General features: G+C 42.8%; 1 protein-coding gene across 3 annotated transcripts in view; it reads right to left on the reverse strand.

Annotated features, from left to right (window-relative positions):
• Nucleotides 1-13,319, reverse strand: part of ABCB1 (ATP binding cassette subfamily B member 1) — a 102,380-nt gene that overhangs the window by 6,160 nt on the left and 82,901 nt on the right. For all 3 annotated transcript variants that reach the window (XM_082472467.1, XM_082472468.1, XM_082472469.1), the window contains 4 exons: nucleotides 12,255-12,355; nucleotides 10,867-11,007; nucleotides 7,586-7,742; nucleotides 6,418-6,615 (listed from right to left, as the gene is read on the reverse strand). In XM_082472467.1, coding sequence (XP_082328593.1) covers nucleotides 6,418-6,615; nucleotides 7,586-7,742; nucleotides 10,867-11,007; nucleotides 12,255-12,355 — 597 coding nt within the window. The remainder of the gene's footprint in view (nucleotides 1-6,417; nucleotides 6,616-7,585; nucleotides 7,743-10,866; nucleotides 11,008-12,254; nucleotides 12,356-13,319) is intronic.

Below are 13,319 nucleotides of genomic sequence, written 5' to 3' on the forward strand. Positions count from 1 at the left end.
TGAATTAAGGTCTCTTAGTTTCTTTGCGTGTAAAATGGGAATGAAAATTCCTGAAGTCACAGAATTGAGGATTAAATGAAGTCATGTATAAACCCTACTGGGCACAGGGTATGTGAAGGACTGGCTGCGATTTGGATGCTGACCCAAAGGGGCAGGAGGGAGAGGCTGCCCTTTCTCTAGTGACCTGTCTCCCCTTGGATTATCCCGCAGAAGCCTGGGGCGTACCCATACAGCCTGGCCGATAAAAATCCTTACTCTCTGATGCAGACGTGTCTTCCCCAAAGATCTACTTTGCAAGAGAACGCTGGCACTCAAGTGAGAGCTGTTCATCCTCGCTGAAGAAGACATCAGTGACTCAGCTTCGAGCTTCTATAATAGTGGTGATGAGTATATTCTGAGCTATATATACACTTTGAATCCCATGTACCTGGCTGGGTGCCTCTGGGAGACAGCTGGCCAGGGGTAGGGTACAGTCTTTGCTGCAGGAAGACAGCTTCTGTTTGTGAAGCTGGCAGGCGCAAAGATGGATGGAAGACACACCCATGACCTTATTAGTACCGAGCCCGGTTGCCATGGAGACTATTCCAAGCATCTATGCTCCAGGCTTCCTCACAGTATTAAGTGAAGGTGGAAAGTAGAGAGTGAAGAGAGGCAGGAAAAACCATACAAGGATGTGGCGAAACAGCCGATCTTGTTAGATGGAACAGTGTGAAAAACGGAAATCTGAGGAAAGAAAGAGTAGTTTTTCAAAAAACTTTTTTCCAGGCTTATACCCCTGGGAGAAAAAATAGACATTGTCGAACGAATACAGTCAGACAAACATGACTGATCCCAGCAAGTTTTAATGAGTTTCTCCATCACACTGCATACAAGAAGATGCTTGGGCCTCCTCATCCCCACGCTATACACAGCAACTACAAACTATTTAAAACCTGTGTTTGCTAAAGAATCCTTTCCTTAGGGAAAACACGTTTAGAAGACCAAATGTAAAAAGATCAACGCAGAGCTTCTTTGGCTGAGGCGTGGGTGGCCATCTGAGGGAAGACCAAGGAAGTCCAGGGAGTCAGTGAACACTGCTCAAAAGATAATGGCCCTGGGACTTCCCTGGCGGTCCAGTGGTTAAGACTCCGCACTTCCAATCCAGGGGCTTTAGGTTTGATCCCTGGTCGGGGAACTAAGATCCCACATGCTGTGTGGCATGGCGGAAAAGAAAAAAAAAGATACTGGCCTAAATAAAAAACTTAAAGTAACACATTGACAATAACAATGAAAGGCCAAAAAACAAACAAATAAACAAAAACAATGAAAGGCTAAATTAAAATGACGAGCTATCTCTGTTCTAAACTTAAATCTACTACCTGATTTCAGTAGCACAATCAAATGTTAAATATGTATTATCCTGCTGTATGTATTTACTCTGAAATGGTAATCATAGATAAAATATTGAGCATTGACTATATTATAGGTCCTGTTGTAAGTACACCTCATGCCCTCTCTTGTTTAATAGTCACGACAACGCTCGCGAGGTAGACGTGATTTTAATCCCCATTTTACCGATGAGGACATGAGCAGAGTTAAGTCACTTGTGCAAGGTCACACACTCTTAGTGACCGAGGGAGCTCGGATCGGATCTACACACGACAGGTTGGATTTTAGCAACACAGTGTCTCAGAATTGAAAAATACTGTCTTCCCTCAAAAGAGCAATGTCTCCATCTTAGCCCAGGTACCCACTGGGTAATACCCAGACAACAGTCTGCTAACTGTTTCCCTAAGGGGGAGAGAGAACTCTGGTGGCAGTGCATAGCATGGGCTGGCAAGGGAAGAAAGGAAAGGTCAGGGGAAGACTAAAACCAGAGTGAGTCTCAGTGAAGCTAATGAACTTCAGATTCAAGGACGCCCATTTGCAGGCAAATGCTGGGAGTTGAACGGCGCTCTGGATGGGAGAGAGTCCAGGTCTTCTGGGTAAGCGTTTAGGATAACCTGCCTAAAAAGGAGAGGGACCAGACTCTTTAAGGTTTTAATATTTTGTTGTGAATTTTTCTCATTTGAAGGAAATATTCACTTTCGTATCTAATTGTGTGTTCATAACTTTGTATTCTTTCAAGTAGAATCCCTGAAATTGTACAACTTTCAGGCCCCACCAAACTTGGAAACTCCACTCCCTGAACAATTCCATAGCTTGGTTTTGCAAGACTCGCCACAATTTGATCTAAACCTTTTAAAGTTATCAGTTCAGAGGTTCTCCACCTCTGGTTGGCATCAGAATCACCTAGGAAAAATCATAAAAATGAAAAGGCTAGGCCCTGACCTTCGTAAATGAGCCGGGGTGGCTGTGTTCTCTATTAGCTCTCTAGGCCATTATGATCCACGCCAGCTTGAGAACCTCCGCTCAGGTCAATGTTTCTCAGACTGTGATTCGAGGCTCGTTGATGGTCATGAGGATTTCCCGACCTCCTCAGGGTCAAGTCCTTGCTTCAAATGATCATTATGATCAAATGACGCTCAAATGCATAGACTCATTTTTTATGGCAACAAGAACTAATCACAGGACTTCCCTGGCGGTCCAGCAGTTAAGACTCCGTGTGCTTCGGGACTTCCCTGGTGGTACAGTGGATAAGACTCCAAGCTCCCAATGCAGGGGGCCCGGGTTCGATTCCTGGTCAGGGAACTAAATCCCACATGCATGCCACAACTAAGGAGCCCGCATGCTGCAACTAAGGAGCTGGCCTGCCACAACTCAGGAGCCCACCTGCCACAACTAAGACCCAGTGCAACCAACCAAATAAATAAATATTTAGAAAAAGACTCCAAGCTTCCACTGCAAGGGGTGTGGGTTCAATCCCTGGTGGGGGAACTAAGATCCTGCATGCCACGAGGTGTGGCCAAAAAAAAAAAAAAAAAGAACTAATCACTAATAACCTATTAACTGAGTTATTCAGGGTCACTAATTGACATTCATAAATAAAACTTGGCACATTTACTAATGTTTATTGGGGACACTTCCACTAAGAAGTCTGGCTGCCGTGGAGCACTTGGCAGTATTTCGAAGCTCTAGTGTAAACGCACAGGAGCAGATCATCGTATTCCCTGCAATGGAGGAGGACGCTTTGTTTTCAGGGCATGATCAGTGTTGTCTTGAGACGGTTACTCTCCTATACACTCAGCATTCATTTCCATATTCTTCTGTGTCTGTCCTTCCACATATCAAGGGAGTGGAGGACTAAAAACTGTTTCCCAGGCTCGCTTCTGGTTCTAGATGTAACTGAGGTTCTACCAGTGAGATGCAGTGTGCAAAATCTGGGAGACAGAGGCCGTGGTAAACTAACACTTGTGTTTCGGCAGACGGGAGTTTTTACCACACCCACACTCTGGTCTTGTGTCTTCAGCTTTGGAGCAACTGTGACACTGGCCCAATTTCCCGCAACCTCCTGGCCACAGGACCCCAGCTGCGACGCTGTGATTTGAACGTTGGGAGTGCTGACTTTTACTTTCACTTCCACTCTTCCAGCCCTTCCAGTGATTGTGCAAGCACCGAATTCCCCTTATTGAATATGTATCTGCTTGAAAAACCTAGAGCAGTTTCTGTTTCCTACACTGAACCATAACTGATACGGTCCATGTTTTAAATTTCGCTCCCCTTGTGCTTCTGTACATGAAGAATAATCATTAATTTCTTTACTTTCTTCTTGTCTAATTACTGCACGTATGTTTACCATTGTTGTTTTCAACTCCAACACTATTAACGCCAAGTGTTTTTTCCCACTACAGTGACTGTGAGTGTAGTAAGGGTGGGGAGGGAATTCTTTTGGTCTTTCCTAAGTGGGTTATAATCAAAAAAGTTTGAGAACCATTACTCTAATTAAATCTGCTATTTCAGCCAAACTGGCCTATATGCTGCATTGGGAACAAATCAACCATCAGCCACAGCTCACGTTATCTCTTTCATCGAACGATGTCTTGATTGCTCACCCTTACAACTTTATGCAACCAGCTCTAGTTACCCCTTAAGAACTAGCTCTAGGCCTATCTTCTTCTTTAATAGAACTCACGGAAGGATATGTCCCATCTCTTCAGTAGAAATCTTTGAGACAGACACCTTCCCCTATAACTCATTAGAGCTCAACATTTAACACACTGCTTAATAAATGTCTCTTAAGGATCAAAATCAGTGTCTGAGAGCTAAAACTTCCTCCTCTGATTGCTTCATGTGTCAGCAAGGTTTTCATTGAGAGTTCTCTGTCCAAACTTTAACCACAAAATTGAAGCAGAAAGTCAGAATTCACAGAAAATATAAAACAAGGTAGTACAAATGAAGAACAAAGCTTAAGGAAGAACAAAGCTTCCACAACTGTCAAAGAATGGACTGAGTAAAGGCATAACTGTCTGTGAATACAATATAAGAAATATTTATGATAACCGTGATTACCGTGGGGAAGTGAAAAGGGCCCTGGCCTACAGGATGAAAATTCTATTTTCACATCAATCATTAACGCAAGTAGGGCCCATATAGAACTGGCAGGCATCGCTCTGACTACACAAAGTAGGTGCCCATCCTGGATGGGCAGTGCCCAGGCCCATTCCAGTTGTTGAATATTTTGAATATCACCTCTGAGTTTGACCAGTAACTCAGTGCCTACATAATGAAAATGTTTTCCTCTCAATTCCATTCCTTCCTAGTTTGATTCTTTTCCTAGTCCCCATTATAGTCATTTAAAAATCCACTACTCCCGGGAGTTCCCTGGCGGTCCAGCGGTTAGGACTTCGCGCTTTCACTGCCATGGCTCGGGTTCAATCCCTGGTTGGGGAACTAAGATCCCACAAGCTGCGCAGCACGGCCAAAAAATAACAATAGTAATAACATGTCACTACTCCCTTCAAGACTCCTATCTCATTCCCAGTACCTAAGACAGTCCCTGACAGGAACTCACTGACAGTTTATTGAATGTTGCATGAATAAATTTGACCCTTCACTTACTCTTTTAGTTCAGGAAACAAAAGAGAATCCCTCTATGTTCTTTATCTGTTTCCCAAATTTGTTGATCTCGCTTTTTTTAATTTGCCTTAGAAGGTGTTTGAAATCCCTCTCCATCAATGGTTTTATCTCATCCTCAGCCATAAAAATGTTCAAGATTCCCCATGCTAAACATCTTCCCTGGGCTCTGCCTCCCCATTTTTATTTTCCTTGCCTTCTCCTTTGATCTTCTAGTCTACACTTGGCTCAGTCTCCATTTCCCCTCCTAACCACACCTCAGCCATGCTCAACTGTTTCCTACCACCATCACTTCACTGAGAAGACTGTGAAATGTCAGAAGCAGCCCATTAATTGCCAAATCCTCCCATGTGTTTTCAGTCTCCGTCTTAGCCCATCTCTCCATGGCATTTGTCAGTGCCGACTACCTTCTCCTTGTTGAAACCCTTCCCATCCCTGGCTTCCATCTTACTAGTCTCTCTCAGCACCCCTCCTCTGTCTTTCTGGCTTTTTTTCCTGCAACTGCTCATGTAAACTGAGACCTAACCAAGGGAAGGGGGATGGCTGGTAAAAAGGCTGCTTGCAGAGGAAGGTAGAGTAGCAGGGTTGAGGGAAAGGCTGGAGAAGTTGGCTGGGGCAGTGGACACAGCTTGGAGACTATATCTAGGATGTCAGACTTTAAGTGGGACTGTTGTTTAAAAGTTTGTAAAGTCATGGCTTATAGTTGAGAATTAAATACATCTAGGCAGGGGTTTCCCTGGCAGTCCAGTGGTTGACACCTTGCCTTCCAGTGCGGGTTCGATCCCTGGTCGGGGAGCTGGGATCCCACATGCCTCACGGCCAAAAGGCCAAAGCATGGAACAGAGGTAATACTGTAACAAATTCAATTAAGACTTTGAAAATAGTCCACATCAAAAAAAAAAAAAAACTACAAAAAAAAAATACATCTAGGCATTTAGAAGATGAAAAAACTGAAATGAGCTGAATAAGAAAGTGCTCAGAAGGACCTAGAGATTATGACACTAAGTGAAGTAAGTCAGACAGAGAAAGACAAATATCATATAATATCACTTATATGTGGAATCTCAAAAAATAATACAAATGAACTTATTTACAAAACAGAAATAGACTCACAGACATAGAAAGCAAACTTAGGGTTTCCAAAGGGGAAACATGGCAGGGAGGAATAAATTATGAGCTTGGGATTAACATACACACACTACTATATATAAAATAGATAACCAACAAGGACCTACTGTATGTGTTCCCTATAGTATAGGGAACTCTACTCAGTATTCTGTAATAACCCATACAGGTAAAGAATCTGAAAAAGAATGAATATATGTATATGTATAACTCAATCACTTTGCTCAGTGATTTACAATACTGTGAATCAACTCTACTCCAATAAAATTTTTTTAAAAAGAAGAAAAAAAGTGTGCTCACCACTGTTCCAGCCAAGGGGTCGTAGAACCGCTCCAGGAGCTGGACCACCGTGCTTTTCCCACAGCCGCTGCTGCCCACCAGGGCCAGCGTCTGGCCCTTCTTCACCTCGAGGCTCAGCCGCTGAAGCACTGGGATGTCTGGTCGAGTGGGATAGTTGAACACGACTTCATTAAATGTCACATTTCCTTCCACTGTATTCTAAAATCAGAACAATAACAGTAAATTTGATTGCTGCAATCCTGAAAATTCACAATTAGCCAACCCTCTCTACCGCCAGGTATCAGAAGGTAGTGAACTTGTATTACAGTCAGGCTTCATTTGTAACTGCTAAAATGTAATACATAAGATCTAAAAGGGTCAGTGTTTTCATAGCATGTCTCGTTAACACAATACAAATGTGAAAACTCAAATCTGTTCCCCAAGAACAGGGTAACCTACATATAATAAAACCTGATTAGCAGGATTTGTGTATAAAATGGGCAGTATTTCTACATCCGTGTGGCTTTGTTCTACAAAAGTACTAGACGTTAACGTGTATTATCAGCATTTACTAAAATGAACTAAAATGACCGAGAAACTTTCATTTTATTACCACCAAATAAAAAAAGCACAGGGGCTTCCCTGGTGGTGCGGTGGTTGAGAGTCTGCCTGCTGGTGCGGGGGACATGGGTTCGGGCCCTGGTCTGGGAGGATCCCACATGTCGCGGAGCGGCTGGGCCCGTGGGCCACAGCTGCTGAGCCTGCGCGTCTGGAGCCTGTGCCCCGCAGCAAGAGAGGCTACGATAGTGAGAGGCCCGCGCACCGCGATGAAGAGTGGCCCCCGCTTGCCGCAACTAGAGAAAGCCCTAGCACAGAAACGAAGACCCAACATAGCAATCAATCAATCAATAAATAAATAAATCAAAAAAAAAAAAAGTAAGCAGAAACCCATAGGTTTAAAAAAAAAAAAAAAAAAAGCAGCCCAAATCCCAGTCTACTAGAGGGCAAGAGGGCACACTTCCATTTATATATGTAAAACATATCTATGATGTAACCAGGGACCACATCTAGCTTAAATAGTTTTAAAAAGAAAAAAAAAAAAAAAAGCACAGATTTTATTAAACTTCCACTTAGAATACTAAAATTCATCAGTTAGGAGCAGATCATATAATCAAAACATCAAACTGACCGGCTTTAGGCCTTCCGTGCTGTAGCTGTCGATCACAGGGGTTTTTTCAATGATCATGATGACGTGGGCTGCTGACACTTTGGCCTTGGCATAGTCAGGAGCAAATGAACTGACCTGTCCCACAGCCATCGCGCCAAAGACAATGGCTGAGAACACTCTGCCAACGACAAAGACAAAACGTGCAAAGAGTTAGGATTGCAATGCTAGAAAGGTGACACTCCTACACCCAGAGCACCATCTCAAACAGTCACAACACGTTAGTCAAAAAGTTTCAGGGCTTCCCTGGTGGCGCAGTGGTTGAGGGTCTGCCTGCCGGTGCAGGGGACGCGGGTTTGGGCCCTGGTCTGGGAGGATCCCACATGCCGCGGAGCAGCTACGCCCGTGAGCCACAACTACTGAGTCTGCGTGTCTGGAGCCTGTGCTCTGCAACGGGAGAGGCCACGATAGTGAGAGGCCCGCGCACCGCGATGAAGAGTGGCCCCCGCTCACCACAACTAGAGAAAGCCCTCGCACAGAAATGAAGACCCAACACAGCCAAAAATAATAAATAAATAAATTAAAAAAAAAAAAGTTTCAAAAAAAAACACTTTTCCTTGTAAGTTCATATCGGTGTAACTGACTGATTGTAAAATGACCCCATGTTTCATCTCTCTCTGTGTCCTCACCTTCTTGTAAGTGACTTTGCAGCTCCTCCACCGAAGAAGTAGAATTTGTTTTCCTACCCTTTGAATCTGGTTTGGCCTTGGAATTTGCTTTAGCCAACAGGATGTGGCAGAAGTGACTGTTGCCAGGTCCAAGCCTATGACTCAGGGGGCCTTGCATGCTTCTCTCTCTCTCTCTCTCTCCCCGCCACTACCACAAGCCCACCTAGCTGCTGGCGGACAAGGCACAGACAGAAGAGTGCCGTGGGCCCCAGCCAACTAGCCTGTTACTCACTGCACACAAGAGCGAGCCCAGCTGAGATCCACTATGCCCAGATCAGCAGAACTGCCCAGCTGACCCCCAAACTTAAGGGCAAAAATAAATGTTTATTATCGTGTGTCACTGGGGGGTAGTGGGTGGTTGTCATGCAGCGTTATTTGTGGCAATCAATAACGGGTATAGGCAGTTTTGCTGGGTTACATCAGATTCTTAGAAAACCTGTGAACTGTACTGCAAACAGAGTTCCTTAAAGAGCCAGATATCATGCTGCTCTCAAGATGCATCGACTTTTTTTTCTTGGCCATGCCACACGGCTTGCAGGATCTTAGTTCCCCCACCAGGGATCGAACCCAGGCCACCACACTGAAAGCGCCAGGTCCTAACCACTGGGCCGCCAGGGAATTCCCTTCATTGGCATTCTTTTTTTTTTTTTTTAAAGGTGAACACTGAATTGCATTTATTATGTATTTCTTTCTTTTTAATTTTTTTAATTAATTAATTTATTTATGGCTGTGTTGGGTCTTCGTTTCTGTGCGAGGGCTTTCTCTAGTTGTGGCAAGCGGGGGCCACTCTTCATTGCGGTGCGCGGGCCTCTCACCGTCACGGCCTCTCGTTGCGGAGCACAGGCTCCAGACGCGCAGGCTCAGTAGTTGTGGCTCACGGGCCTAGTTGCTCCGCGGCATGTGGGATCTTCCTGGACCGGGGCACAAACCCGTGTCCCCTGCATTGGCAGGCAGATTCCCAACCACTGCGCCACCAGGGGAGCCCTCATCGGCATTCTTAATCTACGACATGGGAGTCACAGCAGCTTAAAGTTGGGAAGGACTTCACAGAATGTCAAGTCCAGCTCTCAATGCTTGTGCCAGGGCACATCCCCTAAGCTAGCTTCCATCCTTGGTTTTAGGACGGAGGAAGTTTGATTGAGGAAGTCTATTGTTAAAAACTTCCTTTTCAAACCAAGAAAAATGTACATCCTTTTGCATAATACATCCCTTCAAAGTACTGGAATATTATTTTCAAAACCCTTTGCATCTTTGGTAACTCCCTTCACTTTCAATATTTCAGCTGCCCTTCTCTGGACACATTTACGAAAATGCCTTTTTAAACAGTGGACCGGGAACTGACATAATATTAGGAATCTCCCAGAATAATGCCATGAGTCCATCAGGTCCATTCCTTTGGACTCTATTCCTGAGTTAATGGAGCACACAGTGTTTTTTTCTTTTTTCTTTTTAATAGCTCTAAATAAATCACACAGATGGTTCATCTTGGGCTTGTTATCATTTAGACCTGTGGAATCTGTTTAAAATGGACCGCTCTTCAGCCAGGTCTCCCCATCCCTTACTTGGAAGATGGATTTTCCAAATCTGAAAGTCCACGAGTCAGCAATTTCCATCAATTGAATACCTTAACCTCGGAGTAAAGCAATATATCAAATAATTATCTAATCAAAGCACCAATGCCAATGATGCCTGGTTTTGATCTTTTGGTTATAGTTATAAATAGTACCTGCATATCAATTATCAGAAAGATATTGAGTGGAAATTTTAAATCTTCTGTTGGAGTCATCCTGAGAAAACTGTAATGCACGCACAAGTCAATGTCTAAATAGGATGGAAATATTATACTAACACATATTCCCAGGCTTCAATGATGCTGCTTTAAATGTAAAACTGTATCACCATTAACTATGGTATGGTATCAAAGGGCAGCTCAGCCATCACCAAACCTAGACACTCAGAAAAATTACACGTAATTTTCACTACCAAACTGCATATTTTAGTATTTTAGAAATATAAGTTAAGTCCAGGTCTGTCTTCTCCTGACTGAGGTACAATTTTCTGCATTCACAGTGATGGAGCAGATACTCCAATCGAGCTTTCCTTTGTCATTTCTGCATTTCTCCAGCTCTTACCTTCTAACTGCTTTTCTCTTATGAAAGAAAGCAAATTTATCCTGGAATCTTCCGGGGCTCTCAGAATTCAGTGCTCCACACCCATTCTTTGGCCGCCCTGTTTAGAATCCTTTAAAAGGAACCAGGTACTTGGCTCCGGGTTAGGCTTCTTCCCAAACACCCAGGCCTTCTGGAAACTCCTCATTGAATCACCACCCCAGCTAGCCATGGATTCAAGAAGGTCAAATGTGTGAGTCAGCATCGGGGAGAAGGGTAGACACACATTCCCCAAATGAAATGAGATGCTTCCAGGATAATACACGGAGACTCAGAGGCAAAATGCCATCTTCTGAATCACCAAAATCTCTTCATGAAGCTTCACAGTAAGGTTTTCTATCCAGGCATGAAACTGTGCACCTTGGTTTGATTTCTAGAGTTTAACTGTAAAGACGACCCCCATACTTACAAGAGAACATCCTGAAAGTCCATGATGCCACGTCCCACCAAGTAGGCGCCAAAACGGAAACAGCCGGCGTAAGAAAAATACATCATTGCCTGGGTGATGGAAAATGTGATTCCAAAGATGTGTGCTTTCCTCAAAGAGTTTCTGAAAAGAAGACATTCTGAAACTTACTTGACTTTCAATTCTCAGTCCTTAAAACGTAACCTTTCATGGGTTAGCAGTGGGGTGTGGAGGTGCAGCAGACAAAAATGGGTTTCGTCTCCAAAACACTAAGTTTGGTCCTCACATCGCCACTTGTGAGAATTCAGGAAAATGCCTAGTCTCTGAACCCCAGTGTCTTCATCTTTAATGGAGAATTAACCACACCTCAAAGCACTGAGGTCAAGTTAAAATAAGCCAAAGACAACAAGAAGAGCTTGTTAGGGATTAATAAATTCCTCCCCTTTCCCCCACCCATGGACATATAATATGTACGTACTCTATAGTGAACATTCGTTCAACACACGTTGACCCAACACCACAAGCTGGAGGGACCACGAAGGGCCAACACAAAGGAACCAGGCATGTTCTTGCCCTTGGGGACCCAGGAGTCAAGTTGGATTGTTATTTATGCAATGGAAGTTTCTTATGAATCATGTGTTAAAGGAAGAAAGGAGAAGCACTAACCCTCTAGGGGAGTTAGAGAAGGCTCTGCAAAGGAGTTAACACGTGGATTTTTTTGATTCCCGTGGACCTGGGCGATGTGGAGGTGCGAGAGGCTGGTGAGGGGGCCGCCTACTCCTGCTTCCATCAGATCAACTTCTGCTTTTATCTGTTTCATATACTGGGATTTCAAGTGAATTTTTTTTCATAAAAAAAGACTCTACTCTCATTTTAAAAACTTTGAAAACCCAATGATAAAAGAAGAAAGGAGACTCAGAGAGGATGGGCTTGCTTATGTTCACATCACTTTTTAGAGCCCTCACTGTGAGTTCATTAAAGGAAGAACAGAAGGTCTGCACGAGAGAAGGGTAAAGAGAAGAAGGAAGGGTGTACCCAAGAAGACCACCCCCTCAGGCTCCACAGATACCTCACATTTCATGTTCCACAAAAAACTCATTCCCAGTGGGAACATGTAATAGCGCCATCATGCAAACGTAGAATCAGAGTCATTCTCAACAACCTCTCTCCCTCCCCTCCCCTCAGTTATCTGCTCTTACAGGCTCTACCTCAGAGATGTCCCTGCCTTAGGTCAGGTCTTGTGATTCCTCTCTTGGATTAATTACAATTGCTTCCCTTCTAGAAGTCTCTCCACTTGTTCCCTACCTTCTGGCCAAAGTAATCTTCCTGAAAACAAATCTGATGATTGAAAATCTCCCCATACTCCCCTCCCACTCTTCAGTGGTTATTACCTGTATGGTACCTGCAAACTCAGGGCATACATATGTTCAAACTTCTCCTCCCGAGTCAAAGAAACAACAGTTCGGAAGTTTTCTATAGCTTCCGTGGCAATCTGTAACAGAGAATGTCCCGTTACTGAAGGCACCAAGGCCAACAGTGGCAATTAGTTTGAATTCCATATAAGAGATTCATAAAATTAATTTTATTAATAAGTATTATTCACATATTACATATTAAATAATATTTATTATGACTCCTGAGCGTCTTTGCTATAGAAAAGGATACCAAGTGATTTATCAAATCGAGATTTAGATCTGGAAGGAAGATGGGCTAATTCAAACTCCTCTCTACAGAAAGAGAAACTGAAACTTCAACAGATAAAGGCCCTTACCTAAAGCCACATGGCTTTACAGCAGCAAAATTAACCTAAGAACTCAGTATTTTATCTCGATTGCAGTGCCCTTTCTTCTATGATGGTCACATTTTAAGTTTATAATTATTATATATATAAAAGTTATTATAATGTCATTAAATTATAATATTACTAAAATACCTATAAAATGTAATGTTTACATTTTTCTCTGTATAATTGTCATTTGAGACAACTAAAGAATATTTGGAAAATATTGAAAAGAGAGAAGGTAATGAAAAGTTACATACTGGTGTATTTTACATAATAGTTTACATGTTGTTATTTTCTAAACTGTACCTGTTTAACAAAATTGGGCTCAAGTTCTATGTTTGGCTTCATAGCCTTATTTTTTACCTTAACAAATAAAGAGACTTTTCAAAGGTCATTAAATATACATTAACAACGGGATGTTTAAAGGGCCACTTACTATCCCAGCCAGCTAAGCAGTCCTTTATTGCTGAACAAAGCTTTCAATTCTTATTAAAAATAATGTTGTGATAAAATTCCTCATACATAAACCTTTGTCCATATTGAATTATTTTCTTAGGAGAAGTTCTTAAAAGTTAAATTACTATGTCAAAGGGAATAAACTACTTTTTAAGGAGCACATATTATCAATTGGTTTTCCAGAAAGTTTCTATCTATATTTTAATTGAATTTAACT

The sequence above is a fragment of the Balaenoptera physalus genome (assembly GCF_965194825.1).
Source record: "Balaenoptera physalus genome assembly, chromosome: 8".
In the NCBI taxonomy this organism is placed as follows: domain Eukaryota; kingdom Metazoa; phylum Chordata; class Mammalia; order Artiodactyla; family Balaenopteridae; genus Balaenoptera; species Balaenoptera physalus.